Raw genomic sequence first — 22,332 nt, 5'->3', positions numbered from 1 at the left:
TGCTGATGCGCACTTGGTACTTTTTGACACTACCTTGTCAGCATTTCTTCTCAGTGCTGTCAGGTTAGTTTTTGACAGCTTCTCACACAGTCTGTCAGGTCCCTCTGAACCCACGGTTGCCTGCTTATCAGAGCCAAGATGTTCAGTGTCTTTGTTTCAGTGAGTGCTCTACTGTCAGCCTTTATTTTATGCAAGACTGTGGGTGCTCAATCCTTGGCCTACCCAAGAACACCATGATCTGCAGTTTGGAACAATTATTCAATTTGGGGCATTACTTGTAGGTGTTCTTTAAAGCAAAGATATTGCCAGAATGTAATTGAATTTTGAAATAGCAGTACCCAAATCAGTTAAAAAGCTACTTCTTCATGCATGCCAGGCTGATCTCAATCTGTTGTCACTAGAGGAAGGTGGTGACCCTTTCTTCCCACAGCAAGCTGGGTTTTTGTTGCCTCATATACTGCAAGCAGTCAGCTATTTTTCTGAGTGTTTTTAGTATGGAAACAAATAATAGTATTGAGTACTGGTAGAAGTCACCTGTTTGTTATCTTTTTACTCTCTGCTCTCAAAATTTACTTGCTTTTAAATGGAAGGAATCACTTTAATCCTTTAGGAAGTAAAGGACACATTAAATAATATCCAAATAAGAGGTTTATTCATTCATTCACATATTCATTGAGCCATCTTCTCTAACTTGCTGGTTTAGAATATCACTTTTGGAATTAGGCTGCTAAGGTTAAAATCCTAGATCTGCACTTATTAGCTGTTGGACTTAGGAAATTTACACTGATTTCTCCAAATCTTGATTTCCTTGTGGATAAAATGGAATTTTAGATGGTTGTGGGATGAAATAAGGATATGCTTTTGGTGTAATTAATTCATATCTTGGCACATACAAAATACTCAGTAGATACTGGTTATTATTTTGCGTTTGAAGTTAGAACTTGTACTATAAATGATAAGTAGCCATAACAACATGTTTACTTATTTTTTACTCTTAATAATTCTCCAAATTTTTAGCCTTTTGACTCCTACTAGGTACACGTACCCCTTAAGAACAAATAAACTGGGCGCAGTGGCTCACACCTGTAATCCCAGCACTTTTGGAGGCTGAGGCAGGCAGATTATCTGAGATCAGGAGTTCAAGACCAGCCTGACCAATATGGTGAAATCCAGCCTCTACTAAAATAGAAAAATTAGCCGGGTGTGGTATTGAGTGCTTGTAGTCCCAGCTATTCGGGAGGCTGAGACAGAGAATTGCTTGAATCCTGGAGGCGGAGATTCCAGTGAGCCGAAATCACGCCACCCACTGCACTCCAGCCTGGGCGACAGAGCAAGACTTGTCTCAAAAAAAAAAAAAAAAAAAAAAATGAACACACAAATTGCTGGAGATTACATATTCCTGAAACTAGGGGGCATCTTGAAAATGTATGACATCTTTTGCTTTTAAAAATACATTTCAAGGCTGAGTGTGGTTGCTCATGCCTGTAATCCCAGCATTTTGTGAGGCCAAGGCAGAAGGATTACTCGAGCCCAGGAATTAAAGACCAGCTTGGGTAACATAGGGAGACCTCATCTCTACAATAAATTAAAAAATTAGCCAGGTATGGTGGCACACACAGATAGTTCCAGCTACTTGGAAGCTGAGTTGGAAGGATTGCTTGAGCCTGGGAAGTTGAGGCTGCAGGGATTGGTGATCACACCACTGCACTCCAGCATGTGTGACAGAGTGAAACTCTATCTCTTAAAAATAAAAATAACTTGATAGAATAACAAGTTCATTTCTGAATTCAATCGACTCAAATGTCTTAAAGTATATTTGTTTGCATCATCTAGCCACTCTGTTCTACTTTAGGTCAAGGCTTATGAGGTGTTTATTTTATGGGTAATGTCTAGAACTTCATATAAGTAGATATAGTAATACCTATTTTTCTGAACTTGTTTAAAGAATTTAAATATATAAATTTTTCTAATAACTTTGTTTCCTCTTTAGCTTTTTAAACCTCAAAACATCATTATCTACATTTTGTTTAAAACACACACCTTCCTTCTTAAGCACAGTATAACATGATATAAGCATTCATTAATGCTGCGGGATTATCATTATAATGATAATTAACTGTAGTTAATAATTAACTATCGCAGATTATTGGCTCCCCCAAGTGGACCCAAAGAGCTATGCATTTTATCTTTTCCAAAATCATTATCACTAAACTAACCAGAAGTATGTATAGAATAAAAAGTTGAGCAAAGTTTTCTCTTGGTATTTGTGAGAGCTATTTTGACTATTTAGAGATCTTTATTTATTTAATTTTTACTTGTAAGTTCTTTGTATTTTGCACAGCTTGGTTATCTAATTGTTTGATTTTGAGATAATTTAAGAAAGGGGTTCTTACTGTAATTTAATGATAATCCTATAAACTGGTCTAGTTGGGTCCACAGGGAAATAAATCAACTCCAGAAAATTTGGGAAAGCTAGTATAGTTTAATCATTCAGTCTTCAAATAAGCATTTAATTATACCAGCACTGTGTGAGAAAATTTCACTGGAGTAGACATCAGGAGGCTTGAGGGGGTGATTCTAGCCTGTTACTAAACACATTTGTAAACCAAAAAGTGTCTGAGACAGGTTTCAATCAATTTAGAGGTTTATTTTGACAGGTTACAGACCATGATCCATGATACAGGAGGTCCTGAGAACATGTGCCCAAGGTGATTGGGTTTCAGATTGGTTTTATATGTTTTAGGGAAACATAAGACATTAATCCGTGGCCGAGCACAGTGGCTCATGCCCTTAATCCCAGCACTTTGGGAGGCTGAGGCAGGAGCGTTGCTTGAGGCCAGGAGTTCAAGAACAGCTTGGGCAACATAGTGAAACCCTCTACCAAAAAAAGAAAAAGAAAAATTATCTGGGTGTGGTGGCGCATGCCTGTAGTTCCAGCTACTTGGGAGGCTGATGTGGAAAGACGGCTTGAGTTCATAAGGTCAAGGCTACAGTGAACTCTGATAGTGGCACTGCACTCCAGCCTGAGTGATAGAATGAGACTCTGTTCTAAAAAAAAAAGACATCAGGCTGGGTGCGGTGGTGCACACATGTAATCCCAACACTTTGGGAGGCCAAGGCAGGTGAATCACTTGAGGTCAGGAGTTTGAGACTAGCCAGGCCAAAATGGTGAAATCCCGTCTCTACTAAAAATACAAAAGTTAGCTGGGCATGGTGGTGGGGTCCTGTAGTCCCAGCTACACGGGAGGCTGAGGCACAAGAATTGCCTGAACCCAGGAAGTGGAGGTTGCAGCATTGAACCCAGATTGCACCACTGCTCTCCAGCCTGGGCGATGGAGCAAGTCTCTGTCTCAAAAAAAAAAAAAGGTAGCAGTCAATACATGTGGTGTGAAGCATAGATTCTTTCAGTGCAGTAAGGCAGGATAACTCAAAGCTGGGGCTTCCAGGTCATAGATAGATTCAAACATTTTGTCTGTGTTTTTCTTTTCTTTTTTGTTTTTTGTGACAGGGTCTTGCTCTATCATGTAGGCTGGAGTGCAGTGATGTGATCTTCGCTCACTGCAGCTCAACCTCCTGGGCTAAAGCAGTCCTCCTGCCTCAGCCTCCCATGTAGCTGGGACCACAGGTGTGCACCACCACACCTGGCTAATTTTTTTTTTTTTTTTTACTTTCTTGTAGAGACGGGGTCTCACTTTGTTTCCCTGGTTGGCAAAGATTTCCTGATTGGCAGTTGGTTGAAAGAGTTAAGTTATTATTTAAAAACCTGGAATCAATAGAAAGGAGTGTCTGGGTTAAGATAAGCGGTTGTAAAGACCAAGGTTCTTATACATATGCATAAGTATATGAAGTCTCATAGGTAACTACTCCCAGAGGCAATAAATGGCAAATGTTTCCTTTTCAGATCCTTAAAAGGTACTAGACTCTCAGCCAATCCCTTCAGGATCAGAAAATGACCTGGAAAGGAAAGGCAATCCTCTAAAGAATGTAAATTTTCCCCATAAGAGACAGCTTTGTGGGACCATTTCAATGTCAAAGGAATCTATTTTGGGATAAAATACTTTAGTTTCTTTCAGGGCCCTGCTATCTGTCATGTAATGCTATACTTAGAGTCAGGTTGGAATTTGGTATCTTACTGCTACTGAGTCTGTTCTGTCTTAGGATCTGTCTTTTAATGTTAATGCTGGTCAGTTGTGTGCCTGAACTCCAAGGGGAGGAAAGTATAATGAGGCATGCCTGATTCTTCCTTCCTGTCATGGTCTGAACTATTTTTTCAAGTTTAGTTGGGTTCCCTTGGTCCAGAGATCCATTTGGTCAGTTGGAGGGATTAGAATTTTCTTTTTGGTTTACACATGTGTAACTTTGGGCTAGTCACATTCATACTCTGAAAAATGAGAATCATTGTATAGGTTGTTATGAGAATCAATGAGATTTCACTATTCCTGTGAATAAGGAATTTGGGGGTGTTGGAAACGGGTTTATAACGTCGGGAAAAATCCACACCGAGACAATGGATTCCGCAGCAAGGCTAGTTTTACTTCCTGCAGGAAGGGTGCAACTCGCCAGGAGTCTTGCCACGAGAGCACACCTGAACAAGAAGATAGGAACATTTATAACTTTGATAACCTGACGCAATCGCCCTGCACTGTGTCCAGTTTCTATTGGCCTGAATGAAACCTTACATTCTATGCTTGACCCAATTGGCCAAAAACTTGGAAATTTTCTAAAGAAGTAAAGGCAGATAAGAACAAAGAAAAGAGGAAGTAACATGAGGAATGCTTAAAGAAGCAATAACATTTTCAAATAAGAAAGGGGAGGCTGGGCACAGTGGCTTACACCTGTAATCCCAGCACTTTGGGAGGCCAAGATGGGCGGATCACCAGGTCAGGAGATCAAGACCATCCTGGCCAACATGGTGAAACCCCATTTCTACTAAAATACAAAAAATTAGCTGGCAGGCACCTATCGTACTAGCTACTCAGGGGGCTGAGGCAGGGGAATCACTTGAACCCGGGAGGCAGAGATTGCAGTGAGCCAAGAACAAGCCACTGTATTCCAGCCTGGCAACAGAGCTAGACTCCATCTCAAAAAAAAAAAAAAAAGAAGAAGGAAGAGGAATAAGCTTTGACCTAAGACTTGCCTGGGCTTGTCCAGGCATGTCAGGACAAATATCTAGGTTAAAGTATAAGAACTAAGAACACGGAATGCACTTATTTCTTTATTATGACTAACAGCTAATTTAAGATTATTAGCAAAAGCTTTAAAGTAAATTAACCTTTGAAGAAACTACTGTTTATTTGTAATGAACTAAGAGGGAAGCTTTGAAGAGGAACATTTTGTTTGTTCTTATTTCCTATAGGGGGAATGTTTGACAGGGAGATTAGGAATACAGCCAAGGTAGCTGAACATGGAGTGGAGTTTCCAAAGGCTGCCGTGAAAGGATTTGGGAAGGAGAGGAGGAGTAGGAAACTGGCTTGTGATAAAGGACCCAGAGCATTGTGAAGATGAGAAAACCAGATATGAGAGGGGTTTACATTTTGAGCAGAGACTGGAAAAACAAGAACCAGAGAAGTCGTGGATCAGGTCCTGATGGCAAGCTGAATTCTCACAGCACTCAGGTTGTGAGAATTCACTGCTGCCCGGCAGTTGTGATGCGGTGGTGGACAGCACTGGAGATCAGGGCAGTAGGTCCTTTGTATATTGGCCTTTAAGATTTTGCAGGTGGGCAGCAGCTAGTGAGTGAAAATTCAAATTTTGATTCAGAAAGCAATTTTTGCTTAATTGTAACCCACACTTTAAAATCTGTAATAGTCTTTCTGTTTTCTAATTAGTAAAGTGTGATTAAAACCAGTCTAGGATAATTGCTTAGTATGATGATGGACTGTGTTCACTTGTTTTTATCTCCGGCCAGATTATACTTACTTCTTACTGCTTTTGGTTTCTTCAATAATTATCTGAGTAAACCCCAAACCAAAAATATTTGGTTTGTATTTTAACCAACTGAATATTTGTGTTTTGTCATTCATTCCTTCCATCATGATGTCCTATTTCTGGCAGCTGAATGTGAAAGGTTATAGCAAATCATAACAGGAATGCATTCTAAATATCTGGGCCTAATCCTTGCTTCTGAAGTTGTTTCAGAGACAGAAAAAGCATGGTTTATTAGGAGTTTTTTGGATGATACATTTGGTACAGCCCCATTTCCAAAAGCCAGCCAGAGTGTATTTGTAACCAAGATGAAGAGGGCTCATCAAACAGACCCAGGACTTATGGGACTTATACCAACTCATACTTGAAATATCTTTTTTCTTATGTATGATGACTTGCATGGCAAGGAAACAGCACATTTTGCAGCAACCTTATTTCTGATAGTTGTCTTTATCATATAAGATTCTTTATCTTTTGAATTTAATAACTCAATATCTCTTCAGAGCAGTAGGGCAGAACCCAGAGTTCAAAATTCAGTTCTAGAATGACTTATTAAGTCATTAATTTGTTTCTTTGTAAAGAAATATTGCTGCGTTTTCAGGAAAGAAAAGGAAGTCTGGCAGATAGCCCCTAATGACCACCTCTAGTTATACAAATAATACTTGAGCCGGGCACGGTGGCTCAAGCCTGTAATCCCAGCACTTTGGGAGGCCGAGGCGGGTGGATCACGAGGTCGAGAGATCGAGACCATCCTGGTCAACATGGTGAAACCCCGTCTCTACTAAAAATACAAAAAAATTAGCTGGGCATGGTGGCACGTGCCTGTAATCCCAGCTACTCAGGAGGCTGAGGCAGGAGAATTGCCTGAACCCGGGAGGCGGAGGTTGCGGTGAGCCGAGATCGCGCCATTGCACTCCAGCCTGGGTAACAAGAGCGAAACTCCGCCTCAAAAAAAAAAAAAAACAAATAATACTTGAAAGCCATTGCTAAAACAAATAAGCAAACAGTAAGAACAGTAGTGGAAATGCAGTGTGATACTTCAAGCCTCCAGTACACACCTGTCCTGCTTATCAGCCACACTGTTTGTCTTGTCTTGTTTTGTTTTATTTTATTTTGTCTGCTACTTGCAGTTTAACTGTAACACCCGTATGCCCAGATTAGGGTTAGGAATTTCAGTTAATAATTTTAGACTTCTGCATCATTCTGCCAGCTTCAGCAAGGAATTTGACTTTCACAAGACTTACACACATGCAAATAATCTAGAAATTGTGACTGAAGGAAAATAACTTATTGTAAAAACAATTTTATGTGAACATTGATTAAATAGAACCTAAAATTTACAAAAAGCCACTCAGGGAAAGAAAATGCCTTTTAATGATTGTGAAAATGAAAGCAATTAGGAATTTTATTAAAGATATATGAAAGTCTTGGGAAAATATTAAAATAGTGATATATGTGGCAGTACTAATTTTCGCGTTCTTTTTCCTATTTCAGGGTTTGAACATAATCTTTCATGTAGCTTTGGCGCTCCTAAAGGTAAGACTTTTTTTTAAATCTTAAGTTACCAAATTCTCTTACCTCTTTGCCCTTGGGACTGGAATAATTCAATTTACAGTCTTTGACTCATTCTAGTTTCTCAGACACACACAAAAAGATGACTTCTCTGAGAAACTCTGATCCTCTTCCCTCCTCTCTTCCTTTTTCTGTTGTTGTTTATTTGGAGTCTTTTTTTTTAAATAATCCATTTATTTAATAGTACTATCAGAGTGTTTTTTCCAGTGAAATAAAAGATCTTTTTATCACATGAGTTAGATGATATAAGAGAAAAAGTTAAAAATTGTTTTCCATTAAAATGATGCCTGCTTTTTCTTAAAATGCTTTTTATTATAATAACATCTCCAGAGGTACCTAAACATATAATTGAATTATTTAAAAGTTTCTGTAATATACTGAGTAAAAAAGAAACTGCTACATTTCAATTTGCAGTTCTTTCCATGATAGTTAGAAATTTATAAAACACTTTAGAATTATAATTATCCTGTTGGATCTTATGTCAACATATCATACAGGTTTAACAACGTGGTAACTGCAAGACATTTGCTGCAGAGTTGGTGAAAATAACCCAGCTGGTTTTTGCCCTTTAGTCAAAAAAGACATTCTGATATTAAAGGCAATAATTGCCTCAAAGGCACAGGGTTACCCTTTGCTCAGTATAACATGGTGGTTAAAATGGCAGACACTGGACTCAGACAGATTTGCTTCTAATTTCAGCCCTATCATATGCAAATATTCTAAGTGCTCAGGGTCTGAGTTTAGAGATAATAATAGAAATTAATTTATGGAATTGTTACAAGAATTAAATGAGATGATCAAAGAAGTCCTTAATGTAGTATCTAAAACATTTTACTGCCTACTAAGTGTTAGCTGTCATTATTACTCTTCTTTACAAGGTGACTCAGCAGGTATTCCTAGACCCCTTATCGTTCTTCTGAATCTGTCCAAAGTTAATGAGGTGAGATCATAGGAGGACCTCTTGATATGTTAGGAGAGCCTTAACCATACGTAATCATTAACATAACCTTGATTCTAAACAAGGCATGAAATAGTGCAGGCCCTCTGGAACTCAGTAAGTGGGCTGCTGTTCCTTATCTCTTACTCCATTACACATTTGCTCTTTGTGAAGTTCATAAAATGCACTTTTCAAAATTAAATCATTTGTGTTTGTATGTGAACAATGTTTATGCCTTTAGAAAGCTATTTAAAAAATAGAAAAATATGTAAAATATTTTAAATAAAATAACACCAACATATTTGCGATGCCCTTTAATGAAGCCATGGGTTATGACCTCTAATTTTTTTTCTTTCATTAAAACAAATCCAAGCCAGAAACTTTCCATCATGCCTCTCAACAGGGCTGGAATAAGACTTTGAGATTACCTAAGCATTCTTAGGTATTATGTAATTCAGGCTAAAAACGATATTAAAACATAAATAAGTATAAAGAGGTCCAAGAAAGTTCTGATTTCTCATATTATATTTAATTTTTTTAACTCTCAGCTATTATGTCTTTCCCAAAATGCCTTTCTTCACTTTTTTGGTGGCTCATCTTTACTAGTGCTTTTACTGCATGCTTATACCTCTCTGGATATCAGACCTGTATTCTCTGTGAACTTAATATTATATATATTAGTAAGTTATCTTCTTGATTTACATGTTGACTTGTCCATATGATTTTTATTTATTTTGTCCATGTTAACCCAGACAAGGCCTCTACAGGGGACATTCTCTAGCCACTAGGCAAGAAGGCCTTTTGTGTCTTCTTTAACAATACATGGGCACTCTTCTAGCATCATCTTAGAGAATTTTACTAATTAGAGAAGATAAAAAGAGCCTTCTCACTACTAGTGGCCAATATTTTTGTAACTTCCTTGTATGAATCCTGAGCTGACCCCCTATAGACAGAGTATACGTAGGACTAAATTGAAGTGTACTTTAATGATCTATTGCCCCCCACTTGGAAAAAAGAATACCCAAACATATATGACAGTGACTGGCTTGCAGCTTCTAGTGTGTTATACCAGATAAAATAATATATATTAGTTTGTATCAAAATTAAAAACTTTGAGGAAGTTCAAATTGCTGAGGTGTTTTGTTTTGTTTTTGCTTTTTAAGACAGGGTCTCATTCTGCTCACTCTGTTGCCTAGACTGGAGTACAGTTGCATGGTGATAGCTTGCTGCAGCCTCAAATTCCTGGGCTCAAGAGATCCTACCATCTCACCCTCTTGAGGAGCTAGAATTACAAGCACATGCCACCACGCCCAGCTAATTTTAAAAATTTTGTAGAGACAGGGGTCTCACTGTGTTGCCCAGGCTGGTCTCAAATTCCTGGACTCAAGCAGTCCTCCTCCCTTAGCCTACCAAAGCACTGGGATTATAGGCATGAGCCACTGAGCCTGGCCCTTAAAGTGCTTATGAACTGATCCTAACTAATTTTCAGTATAGCTACAGAGACTTAAGATTTCTCTGTATTAGAAGCATTACTTACGATGAGGGGACAGAACTAACATTTCTTGAACATTTATACTCTGTGGTAAGTACTAACAGATTATCTCATTAACATACATTAAATGTCTAGGTGTTATTTGTAGAATAGTGAATTGTATTAGCCAGAGGAAAACATCTAATTCTTCTCCCAGCCCCTAGTTGATAATTGAGAGATCAAAGCCCAAGATTGCCTAAAGACTTGTCTCAGTGGAAAAGTTGGATTTATCATTTTTTTTTTAACAGGATAGATACAGAATGAATTCTCTATTGCTCAGTTTGGTTTTAAAAACACCTACTTTCTGATTGGGACCAGCTTCTTTTTGGTTAGTAATAGCCTATCAGGTAGCTAGAAAGCTATTGAGCTAAAAAAATGATTCACAATACTAGGCAGTATCATCAAATCATTTTTGTGTCCAGTAGGTAGGTCAGATATATTTCCCCAAGTGTAAGTACTTATATGAAATATTAGGTAGCCATAGAATACATTCAATAGATTTAATAGACTGGAGATGATGAGTCAGAATTGATCTTAGCCACTTCATGCTGGGCAGAGAAATTTTTCAGTCAGAATAAGTTTTTTGATTACTGACCGTGGTTAAAAGCAAATGACAGAGTGTTTTTCTCTGTCCTTCCCAAAGTATTATGTGCTCATTTTGTGTCCTACATGTGTATGTAAACACTATAGAGATAACAAAAACTCAATCATAATCCCATCCCCAGGGATAACCGTAGTAAAAACCTGGCGTAAAATCTTTATCCCATGCTTTAGTCTACGATTATCTAAATATTCATAACCTATCTATCTATGCACATATGTATGCATGTATTTATATTTTTAATGTGGGTTTGAGATGAGTTGGGAAAGTGGAAGAAAGTCGAGAAGAACAATATGAAAGGATGCACTTAAGTTTATTTTTTTTCAAATAATACTCTTTTTCTTTTCTTTCCTTTTCTTTTTTTTTTTTTTTTTGAGACAGAGTCTTGCTCTGTCACCCAGGCTGGAGTGCAGTGGTGAGATCTTGGCTCACTACAACCTCCACCTTCCGGGTTCATGCGATTTTCCTGCCTCCCTAGTATCTGGAACTACCAGATACTAGGCGTGTGTGCCACCATGCCTGTATAATTTTTGTATTTTCAGTAGAGATGGGTTTCACCATGTTGGCCGGCATGGTCTTGATCTCCTGACCTTGTGATCCACCCACCTCAGCCTCCCAAAGTCCTAGGATTACAGGCATGAGCCACTACATCTGGCCCAATACTCTTTTTCATTTAGTATATCATGAATATCTTTCCATTTCACCATACACATGTAGTGGTTAAAAGCATGTGGACACTAGAGACAGATTACTTAAGTTGAGATTTCATTCAAAACAATTTATCCAATGGTCTTAGGTAAATGACAATTTCTCTATTTTTTAAATGAGGGAATATTAGTAATACCAGTCTCATAAGATTGTTGTTAGGGTTTAATGAGTTAATATATGATTGATGCCTAGAACTCAATACTACAGTGTACCAAGGTGCTATTGTTAGAGACGAAACTTCTCTTTTGATGGCTTTTTAATCCTACTGTATGTACCATAATTTGTTTATTTTGGGGTGGAGTCTGGCTGTGTCACCCAGGCTTCAGGGTAGTGGCATGATCTTGGCTCACTGCAACCTCTGCCTTCAGGGTTGCAAGCAATTCTTCTGCCTCAGCCTCCTGAGTAGCTGGGATTAAAAGTGCAAGCCACCAAGCCTGGCTAATTTTTGTAATTTTAGTAGAGATGGGGTTTCACCTTGTTGGCCAGACTGGTCTCAAACTCCTGACCTCAGGTGATTTGCCCACCTTGGCCTCCCAAAGTGTTGGGATTACAGGCGTGAGCCACCACGCCCTGCCCTGTACCATCATTATTTTTGAAAGCCACTGACTTTATTGATCTAAAAAGCTTTACAAGGACAGTGACTGTTCTGCCTCTGTAGAAATTATATTATGTTCTAGCAGGAGACAGTTGACCCAGCCCCATGATTCAATTACTTTCCACTGGTTTCCTCCCATGACACATGGAAATTGTGGAAGTTACAATTCAAGATGAGGTTTGAGTGGGGACACAGCCAAACCATATCAAAAAAACCCATAATATATAAATATAGTGTATTAGAAGTTATAGTGTTACGGGGAAAAGGAAAGATACTGCAGGTTAATGGGAGTTATGGGTAGGCTGCAATGTAAATCGGGTAGTCAGGATAGGCCCCAACTAGAAGGTAGCATTTAGACAAAGACCGAAGGTAGGTAGTGGATGCTCTGTGCTGGGAGTGTGACTGCGTGTTGAGGGACAGAAGGAAGCCAGTGAGACTAGAACAAGAGAGTGAGGGAAGGGCAGTCGGAGATGAGGTCAGAGAAGTAACTTCTTTAAGAAAGTCCTTCAGAGGCCTCCGTTGCTCTTAGGATAAAGTTCTCAATTTTGACACAGTCCACATTGTTTTTATGATCTGGCACAACTGACCTCTCCAGCCTCATCTGCCCCTTCTCTCCCTCTCATTTGCACTCTCTCAGTCAAGCTGTAATGAACTTCTTTCCGGTTTTCCCAACAGACCATTCTGTCTTTCACTTAAGAGCCATCACACGTACTGGTTTCCTCTGCCAGGAATGCTCTTTCTCCCTCTCTTCAATAAGCTAATTTCCATTTAGCATCACTATGTCAGGAACTTTCGGTACCTTCGGCAAACTTAGGTTTGACAGCAAAAACACAGGCCTCCTTTGTCTTCTGGGGCATCTATTTGACAGCCCTGGGACTGATACCTGATTAAATGGTTGGTTGATTGTTGTCTTCCTCATGGTAGTTAATCTCTATATAGGGTCTGCCCACTAGTGTGCCTTCGTATTGGAGTCCCTGGCACATAGTAGGCACTTAAATATTTATTGACCCAGTTAGGAGTCAAATTGAGAAAGCATAGCTCTGTTGATCTGGCTGGAGTACAGTGGCTCTATCTCAGCTCACTACAACCTCCACCTCCCGGGTTCAAGAGATTCTCATGCCTCAGCCTTCAGAGTAGCTAGAACTACAGGCATGTGCTGCCACATCTGGCTAATTTTTGTATTTTTGGTAGATACAGGCTTTCATCATGTTGGCCAGGCTCAAACTCCTGGCCTAAAGTGATCCCCCCGCCTCAGCCTCCCCAAGTGCTGGGATTACAGGCGTGAGCCACCATGCCTGGCCTCCTATGCTTTTAAACGATTCAAAATTAATTGCTCTAGTCGCCAGTATTTAGTTCTCTCTCTCTCTCTCTCTCTCTTTTTTAAACGGAGTCTTGCTCTGTCGCCCAGTCTGTAGTGCAGTGGCACAGTCTCAGCTAATGGCAACCTCCACTGCCCAGGTTTAAGTGATTCCCCTGCCTCAGCCTCCTGAGTGGCTGGGACTACAGGCGCATGCCACCACGCCTGGCTAATTTTTTGTATTTTAGTAGAGATGGGATTTCACCATGTTGGCCAGGATGGTCTTGATCTTCTGACCTCGTGATCTGCCCACCTCAGCCTCCGAAAGTGCTGGGATTACAGGCATGAGCCACCGCACCCTGCTGCTTCTCTCATTTTTATTATTGAGATAATTCATGTGTCAAAAAATTCCCTTTTTAGGATTATCACAAACGTTATCTAACTCTAGTAATTCTAGAACAGTCTTTTTTTTTTTTTTTTTTCGAGATGGAGTTTTGCTTTTGTTGCCCAGGCTGGAGTGCAATGGTGCGATCTCGACTCACCACAGTCTCTGCCTTGCAGGTTCAAGCAGTTCTCCTGCCTCAGCCTCCCGAGTAGCTGGGATTACAGGCATGCACCACCATGGCCAGCTAATTTTGTATTTTTAGTAGAGACGGGATTTCTCCATCTTGATCAGGCTGATCTCGAACTCTCAACCTCAAGTCATCCACCTGCTTCAGCCTCCCAAAGTGCTGGGATTACAGGCATAAGCCACCATGCCCAGCCTAATTCTAGAACATTCTTATCACCCCATAATCATAGTAGCCACTACCCATTTCCCCATCCTATCACCACCTGACAACTTCTCATCTGTTTTCTACCTATGTGGATTTACCTATTCTAAACATTTCATATAAATGGGATCACATGATAAGTGGTCTTTTGTGACTGGCTTGTTTTCCTTAGCATGTTTTCAAGGTTTATCCATGTTGTAGTGTGTATCACTTATTCATTCCTTTTTATTGCTGGATAATATTCCATTGTTTAGATGTACCACCTTTTATTTATCCACTAGTCAGTTGATAAACATTTCAGTTGTTTCTGTTTTGACTGTTGTGAATAATACCGCTGTGAACATTTGTGTACAAGGTTTTGTGGACACGGGCTTTCAGTTCTCTTGATTATATGCCTAGGAACAGAATTCCTGGATCATAGGGTAATTCTGTGTTTAACTTTTTGAGGAGCTGCCAGACTGTTTTCCAAAGCAGCTGCACCATCACACCATGGCAATGTGTAAGTATGTTGTAAGGCCTAAAATTAAAGCCCAATATTATGTGCTACCTCAACATCTGGCAGAAACCAGGAAGGCCTCCAATCCCCTAAGTGCAAGGTCTCCTCCTTATTTTGCTCCTGTGGATAAGGTTTCCTCCATATATAAAGGACGAGGCACTGTTCTTTCTTTCTTTGTGTTGTTTTTTTGTTTGTTTGTTTGTTTTTTAGGCCTGGGGTCTTGCTCTGTTGTCTAGGTTGGAGTGCAGTGGCACAATCATGGCTCATTGTAACCTCCATTCCTGGACTCAGTTATCCTGCCCCAGCCTTCAAAGTAGCTGAAACTATAGGCATTCGCCCCTATACCCAGTGGCACATGTTCCTTCTTATCCCTGAGTAGTTCCTTGCCAACCTATGTCATTGTTCAAACAAGCCAATCACATCTTCCTAGGGGAGCTTGGGGGCACCCCACTCTCTATAAAGCCTGCCTCCCACAGCCCCTGATTCTTCACTCTGTTTTTCAATCCAATCCTTACGTGATGTTTTCCTCCCTTGGGGATGTGAATACTTGTTACTAATAAACTGCTGTCAATCTCATCTGTCTATGTCGGGTGTGTTTGACCATGGCTGCAACCATAGGGCAGGAATTCCTCCCATATCAGCAGGGTGAATAGGAGACAATGGAAACAATGAAGGTTCTGATTCTTCCACATCCTTGCTAACACTTGTTATTGTCTACCTTATTTTTTTATTTTTTTGAAAAGGAGTCTCGCTCTGTCACCCAGCCTGGAGTACAGTGGTGTGATCTTGGCTCACTGCAACCTCCGCCTTCCAGGGTCAAGCGATGCTCCCACCTCAGCCTCCTGAATAGCTGGGACTACAGGTGCGCACCACCACACCTGGCTAATTTTTGTATTTTTAGTAGAGACGGGGTTTCACCATATTGGCCTGGATGGTCTTGAACTCCTGACCTTGTGATCTACCCACTTCGGCCTCCCAAAGTGCTGGGATTACAGACATGAGCTATTGCGCCTGGCTTGTCTGTCTTATTGTTTATTATAGCCACCCTAGTGGGCATAAAGTGACATATTGTTGTGGTTTTGATTTGCATTCCCCTGATTGCTGAACACCTTTATGTCTTTTTTGGAGAAATGGCTGTTCAGAACCTTTGTCCACTTTCTAATTGGGTTACCTGCACTTTTATTGTTGAGTTGTAACAGTTATTTATTTATTTATATTTTGAGTCAGGGTCTCAGTCTATTGTCTGAGCTGGAATGCAGTGGCATAATCATGGCCCACTGCAGTCTCAGACTCCTGGGCTCTCAAAGGATCCTCCTGCATCAGGCTCCGAAGTAGCTGTGACTACATGTGTGTGCCACCACATGCAGCTAATTTTTTTTTTTTTTTTTTTTTTTTTTAGAAATAGGGTCTCACTATGTTGCCCAGGCTGAGTGTAACAGTTATTTATATGTGCTGGGTATTCTCTCCCATTCTGTGGGTTATCTTTTCATCTTCTAGATAGAGATAGGGTCTCACTATGTTGTCCAGGCTGAGTGTAACAGTTATTTATATGTGCTGGGTATTGTCTCCCATTCTGTGGGTTATCTTTTCATCTTCTAGATAGAGATAGGGTCTCACTATGTTGCCCAGGCTGAGTATAACAGTTATTTATATGTGCTGGGTATTGTCTCCCATTCTGTGGGTTATCTTTTCATCTTCTAGATAATGTCCTTTGAAACAAAAACATTTTTAATTTTAATGAAGTCCAATTTATTTTTTTCTTTTGTTTGTGTATGGTGTCATATCTAACAAACTATCTTTTAATCCAAGGTCATGAAAATTTCTTCTTCTAAGGGTTTTATAATTGTAGCTTTTACATTTAGGTCTTTGATGCATTTTGAGTTAATTTTTGTATATGTTGTGAGGCAGGGTGTTATGGCTGAATTGTGTTTCCTTCCACCCCCAAATTCATGTGTTGAAGTCATAACCCATAGTTACTCAGACTGTGACTGTATTTGGAAATAGGGTCTTTAAAGAGGTAATTAAGTTAAAATGAGCTCGTTGGAGTGGGCCCTAGTCCAATATAACTGATATCCCTAAGAGGAGATTGGGACACAGACATGTATGAGAAGACCATGTGTAGTCACAGGGAGAAGATGGCCATCTACAAGCAAAAGAAAGAGTAGCCTCAGAAGAAACAAATCCTGCTGACACCTTGATCTTGGACTTCTAGCCTCTAGTACTGTGATAAAATGAGTCACTGTTGTTTAAGCCACCCAGTCTGTGATTCTTTTTTATGGCAGCCCTAGCATACCAGTACACTAGGGGTACACCTTCATCCTTTAGCACATGGCTGTCTAGTTGTCCCCATATCATTTGCTGAAAAAACTATCCTTTCTGTTTCGGATGGTCTTGGCATCCTTGTTAGTTCACCATAGACACAGTTTTATTTCTGGACTCTCTATTCCTCTTATCTATATGTCTGTTCTTAAGCCAGTACCATACTCCTGATTACTGTAGCTTTGTGGTAAGTTCTGAGATAAGGAAGTGTGCGTTCTCCAGATTTGTTCTTCTCTTTCAAGACGGTTTTGGCTATCCCAGGTGCCTTGCATTTTCATATGAATTTTAGGCTCAGTTTGTGAGTTTCTGCCAAAAAAATTTGTGAATTTCTGCAAAAACGAATTTTCATAGAGATTGCTTTGAATCTCTGTATCCATTGAGGAGTAATGCCATCTGAATGTAAAACAAAAATAAAATCCTAAGCCCCCTGACCACCACTGTACCTCAGCCCCTTGACAAGGGCATCTCAGAGCTAACCTGAAAAAACAAATTCAGCCCATGATGGGAAGGCATGAGCAGGACAGGAAAGTGCCTGTTCTCTTTTGGAATTACCGATAGAACAGACTTGTTAAATTTGTTAAGAAACATTTACAGCCTGGCCGTGGCAGCTCACGCATATAATCCCAGCACTTTGGGAGTCTGAGGCAGGTGGATCATGACATCCAGAGATCGAGACCATCCTGGTCAACAAGGTGAAACCTCGTCTCTACTAAAAATACAAAAATTAGCTGGGCATGGTGGCGCACGCCTATAGTCCCAGCTACTCGAGAGGCTGAGGCAGGAGAATTACTTGAACCCAGGAGGTGGAGGTTGCGGTGAGCCAAGATTGTGCCATTGCACTCCAGCCTGGGTAACAAGAGCAACACTCCATCTCAAAAAATAAAATAAAATAAAAAACTAGAAAACTGGGCATGGTGGCTCACACCTGTAATCCCAGCACTTTGGGAGGCCAAGGTGGGCAGATCACTTAAGGTCAGGAGTTCGAGACCAGCCTGGCCAACATGGTGAAACCCCATCTTTAAAAAAAAAAAAAAAAAAAAAAAAAGATTTACAATCTGTTCTCTCCAAACTTGCTATCTGGACGATTCACCTGCATGATAAAACCATGATATCCATAACCTTTTATCTTAACCCAGACATTCCTAAGTCTTTAGACAACTTGACTCTTTCAACTAATTGCCAATCAGAAAATCTTTGACTCTACCTGTGACCTGCCCTCCCCCACCCCAACCTGCTTCCAGTTGTTTCACCTTTCCGGATCAAACCTATGAACATCTTCCATGTATTTAATTGATATCTCATATCTTCCTAAAGCATGTAAAACTAAGCTGTTCTCCAACCACCTTGGGAACATGTTTTCATGATCTGAGGGCTATGTCATGGGCCATTGGTCATTTATATTTGGCTCAGAATAAATCCCTTCAAATATTTTACAGAGCTTGACTCTTTTCATCGACATTAACAACAATGAGTCTTTTGATCCATGAATGTGAGGTGTTTTCGCATGTATTCAGGTATTATTTAATTTGTTTTGATGATATTTTGTAGTTATTAGCATACAAAAGTCTTAAAGCACTTTTTAAAATTTAATTCTAGCTATTTTATTCTGTCTGGCGCTACTGAGAATTGAATTGTTTGTTAATTTTATTTTCACTGCTTCATCACTGGTATCCAAAAATACAACTGACTTTTCTATATTGATCTTATAACCTGCAACCTTGCTAATTTTCAACTTTAATATTCATGTGTGTGTATTGCATATTTCCCAAGATTTTCAAATACAAGATATGTCATTGTATTAGTCCATTTTCACACGGCTGATAAAGACATACCTGAGACTGGGCAACTTACAAAAGAAGAGGTTTATTGGACTTAGAGTTGCACATGGCTGGGAAGCTGTCACAATTATGGCAGAAGGTGAAAGGCACGTCTCATATGAGAGTGCAGAGAGAGAATGAGAGCAGAGTTTCCCCTTATCAAACCATCAGATTTTGTGAGACTTATTCACTTCCGCAAGAACAGTGTAGGGGAACCCACCCTCATGATTCAATTATTTCCCACCAGCTCCCTCCCACAGCACTTGGGAATTATGGGAGTACAATTCAAAATGAGATTTGGCTGGGGACACAAAGCCAAATTGTATCAGTTATCTTGTAGAGATATTTTTACTTCTTCCTTTCTGATTTTGGATGCCTTTTCTTTGTTTTTCTTGCCTAATTTCTCTGACTAAAACCTCTAGTACTGTTAGAGTAGGTAGCTAGGCAGACATGAGCAGGACAGGAAAGTGCCCTCCTCCTCAGGAATGTCAGGTGACCATGAGGTAATGGTCAGGCAGTTGTTAAACTATCTATCTAAAATAATAAGTTGTTTGTGGCTTGTGCCAGGGAAAGGCCGTCTTGACTCATACCTGGCTCAAAAGTCTCCTAGGACCCGTGAAATGCAATTATTATTAATGTTCCTTCCTTTAATACATTCAGCAATGGCTTTTCAGCACCAGATATGAGCTAGTCATAGAAAACACCTGAAGCTGGTGATCAGCAACTTCTCAATAAGATCTGAGGAGTTTCGTGAGTAGGCTCAAGCATGCCCACTAGGAGGCAAAATGGGGGAGTTTAACAGGTATATGACCTGCCTCTGGGAACACTTAACTGGTAAGGGAAAAACACCTCAAATACTCATTTGCTCAAATACTCAAATACTGCACCACTGCATTAAACACATTGCACATGTGGCCCCATCCAAGGGCACGTGGACAGCCCATCTCAAGGGAAGGATCAGGGGAGAAGAAACACAAATCCTAGAATCATGCCAATGCATAAAACCCTAAGTCAAGTGTCAGACAGTACACTTGGATCTCCCAAGTTTCCTGCTTGGCTCTCTTCCAAGTATACTTTACTGCCTTTTGTTCCTGTTCTAAAACTTCTTAATAAACTCTCACTCCTGCTCAACAACTTGCCGTGATCTCTCACTCTGCCTTATGCCCTCTCGGACGAATTCTTTTTATCTAAGAGGCAGGAATCACGTTGCTGCAGACCTGTACAGATTCACTGCTAACAGTACAATGTTGAATGGAAGTGGCAAGAGCAGTTATCTTTGTCTTGTTCCTCATCTCTTTTACCCTCTTTCAGAAAAGTTTTTTCTTCCTTAGAACTTCATTTCTAGATTGCGACTATTACCATTATTACTGTAAACCACCTGACAGGTTCTTCCTGCCCACTGCACAAACAAAATCAATTCATGGAGTGCTGCAGTAAAGAAAGGTTAATTGATGTGAGGACAGCCACACTATGCAGGTGATGGAGTTATTACTCAGATCAATGTCACTGAAGGTTAGGGGTTTTTCAAAGGTAGTTTGGAAGGGGTGGGGGTGGCTGGACAATGGATGCTTGCTGCTGATTGGTTGGGGGTGCAATCATAGGGGTGTGGAAAACGGTCATCTCGTGTGCTGAGTTGCTTCTGGGTGGGGCCACAGAAGCAGCTGGTCGGTCCAAGTGGAGCCATTGGTGTCATGCAAAAAATCTGAAAAGATATCCCAAAAGGCCAATCTTAGGTTCTGTAATAGTGATGTTATCTACAGGAGTAATTGGGGAAGTTGCGTATCTTGTAACCTCCCAAATAATGGCTGACACCATAGCAAAATTCAAGCTCCTCTGTTCCCCTAGCCTTGTGGTCTCTCATTAGCTTTACAAAGTCAGTTGAGTTTTGGGACAAGGCTATTATCATTTAAACTGTAAACTAAATTTTCTCCCAAAGTTAGTTTGGCTTAAGCCCAGGAATAATGAATGGCAGCTTGAAGGCTAAAAGGCAAGAGGGGAGTTGGCTAGATCAGATATCCTGCACTGCCATAATTTTCTCACTGTTATCATTTTTGCAAAGATTATTTCATCACTACTACCTCCTTATCCTCTTGCTTAATTTTGAAATTTTTCTCTCAGATATTATTTGTTTGTCTCTGCCTATTTCGTTTACTTTAGTAGTCAGCTGTTGGAAGGATCTCTACATAAGAAACAAGAAATATATCTGTATTACAATACTAATTTATCTTTTTTCCCTGTTGCTTGTGTGGTTCTACACTTGATCTTAGCTGAAAGGCTTAGAAGTGATGTTTGTGTGACTCTGATTTGTATTTCAAGTAGAATCTAAATGCTTAACTGTAACTAAACTTACAGTTAAACTTTCCTCATGTGAGTAGCTTGCTACTACAGGCCTGGTTTCCATGTCTCAGAATCTATGTGGAATTCCACTGGATAAATAGCCTTTCATATTCATCATTTTGGCTCCCACCCAGCTTGCTGTCACTGGGCTAGAAGCTCTCTCCTAAGCCACACTCTGTGCGTCTCATCCTGGTCTTGTTAGTTAAGTGTCCCTTCCACAGCTAAAATAACCTCCCACTATTTCCTTTCAGGACCTTTAATAATCTTCTCATTTCATAATCTTCCACTTGCTCTCCACCAACTCATCTACCATTCCCTACTCAAAACTCCTAGGACACATGTAATGCATTATATATTAACATTCATTCATTTTATTCATTCAGCAATGATATTTTGAGCACCAGATATGAACCAAACAGTGTGTTTCATGATGAGGAGATAAAAGAAGAGATACGGTCCCTTTCCTTGAGTTGTTTAAAGTAGTATCTGGCTGGGCACAGTGGCTCCCACCTATAATCTCAGCACTTTGGGAGACCGAGGTGGGTGGATCACTTGAGACTAGGAGTTTGAGACCAGCCTGGCCAACATGACAAAACCCTGTCACTAGCAAAAATACAAAAATTAGCTGGGTTTAGTGGCCTGTGCCTGTGATTCCAGCTATTCCAGAGGCTGAGGCAGGAGGATCACTTGAACCTGGGAGGTGGAGGCTGCAGTGAGCCAAGATGGCACCACTGTACTCCAGCCTGGACAACAGAGGAGACTGTCTCAAAAAAAAAAAAATAATAAATAATATACTATCTGACGGTGCTTGTAATACATAATAGCAAATAAAACATCCTCGTCTTAATTTTAAAAAAATCTGCCTACCAGTCTACAAAATGAGTGTCCCAACTTATTTTAGTTATGCCACTGTAAGTCCCTAGAGCAATAGAACTAAAAGTGATTCTTAACCATTGGTGTACTTAAGAATCATCTAAATCCCAAGAAGTTTGTCTGAAATTAAAATTCCTAAATGCCTCCTTGTTCACCCCGACTCCAGCCCCTACCACCATATTCTAAAGCAGGCAGTTGCAGAACTAAAAGAGTAGAAGTATTCATGTCTTCATTAGAGCAGGGATTCTCAGCCTTAACTATATTTTAGAATCATTTCTATATTGTAATCAATTTTTAAATTTTTATGATTCCTGAATTGTGCCCCAGACTAATTTCTTTCAAATATCTAGGTGGGACTCAAGCATTATTACTATTATTTCTTTTCATTTATTATTTAATTATTTTTGAGATGGAGTCTTGTTCTATCACCCAGGCTGGAGTGCAGTGGCGCAGTCTCGGCACACTGCAACCTCCGCTTCTCAGGTTCAAGCAATTCTCCTGCCTCAGGCTCTCAACTAGCTGAAATTACAGACACGTGCCACAACACCCGG

At 40.0% G+C, this 22,332-nt stretch overlaps 1 protein-coding gene across 9 annotated transcripts in view; it reads left to right on the top strand.

Annotated features, from left to right (window-relative positions):
- RABGAP1L (RAB GTPase activating protein 1 like) overlaps window positions 1–22,332 on the top strand; it is a 709,048-nt gene that overhangs the window by 473,572 nt on the left and 213,144 nt on the right. For all 9 annotated transcript variants that reach the window (XM_074390018.1, XM_010336102.3, XM_074390015.1 and 6 more), the window contains one exon: window positions 7,420–7,461. In XM_074390018.1, coding sequence (XP_074246119.1) covers window positions 7,420–7,461 — 42 coding nt within the window. The remainder of the gene's footprint in view (window positions 1–7,419; window positions 7,462–22,332) is intronic.

This window comes from Saimiri boliviensis, chromosome 19 (assembly GCF_048565385.1).
Source record: "Saimiri boliviensis isolate mSaiBol1 chromosome 19, mSaiBol1.pri, whole genome shotgun sequence".
In the NCBI taxonomy this organism is placed as follows: Eukaryota; Metazoa; Chordata; class Mammalia; order Primates; family Cebidae; genus Saimiri; species Saimiri boliviensis.
This window is presented reverse-complemented; position numbering and strand designations above follow the sequence as displayed.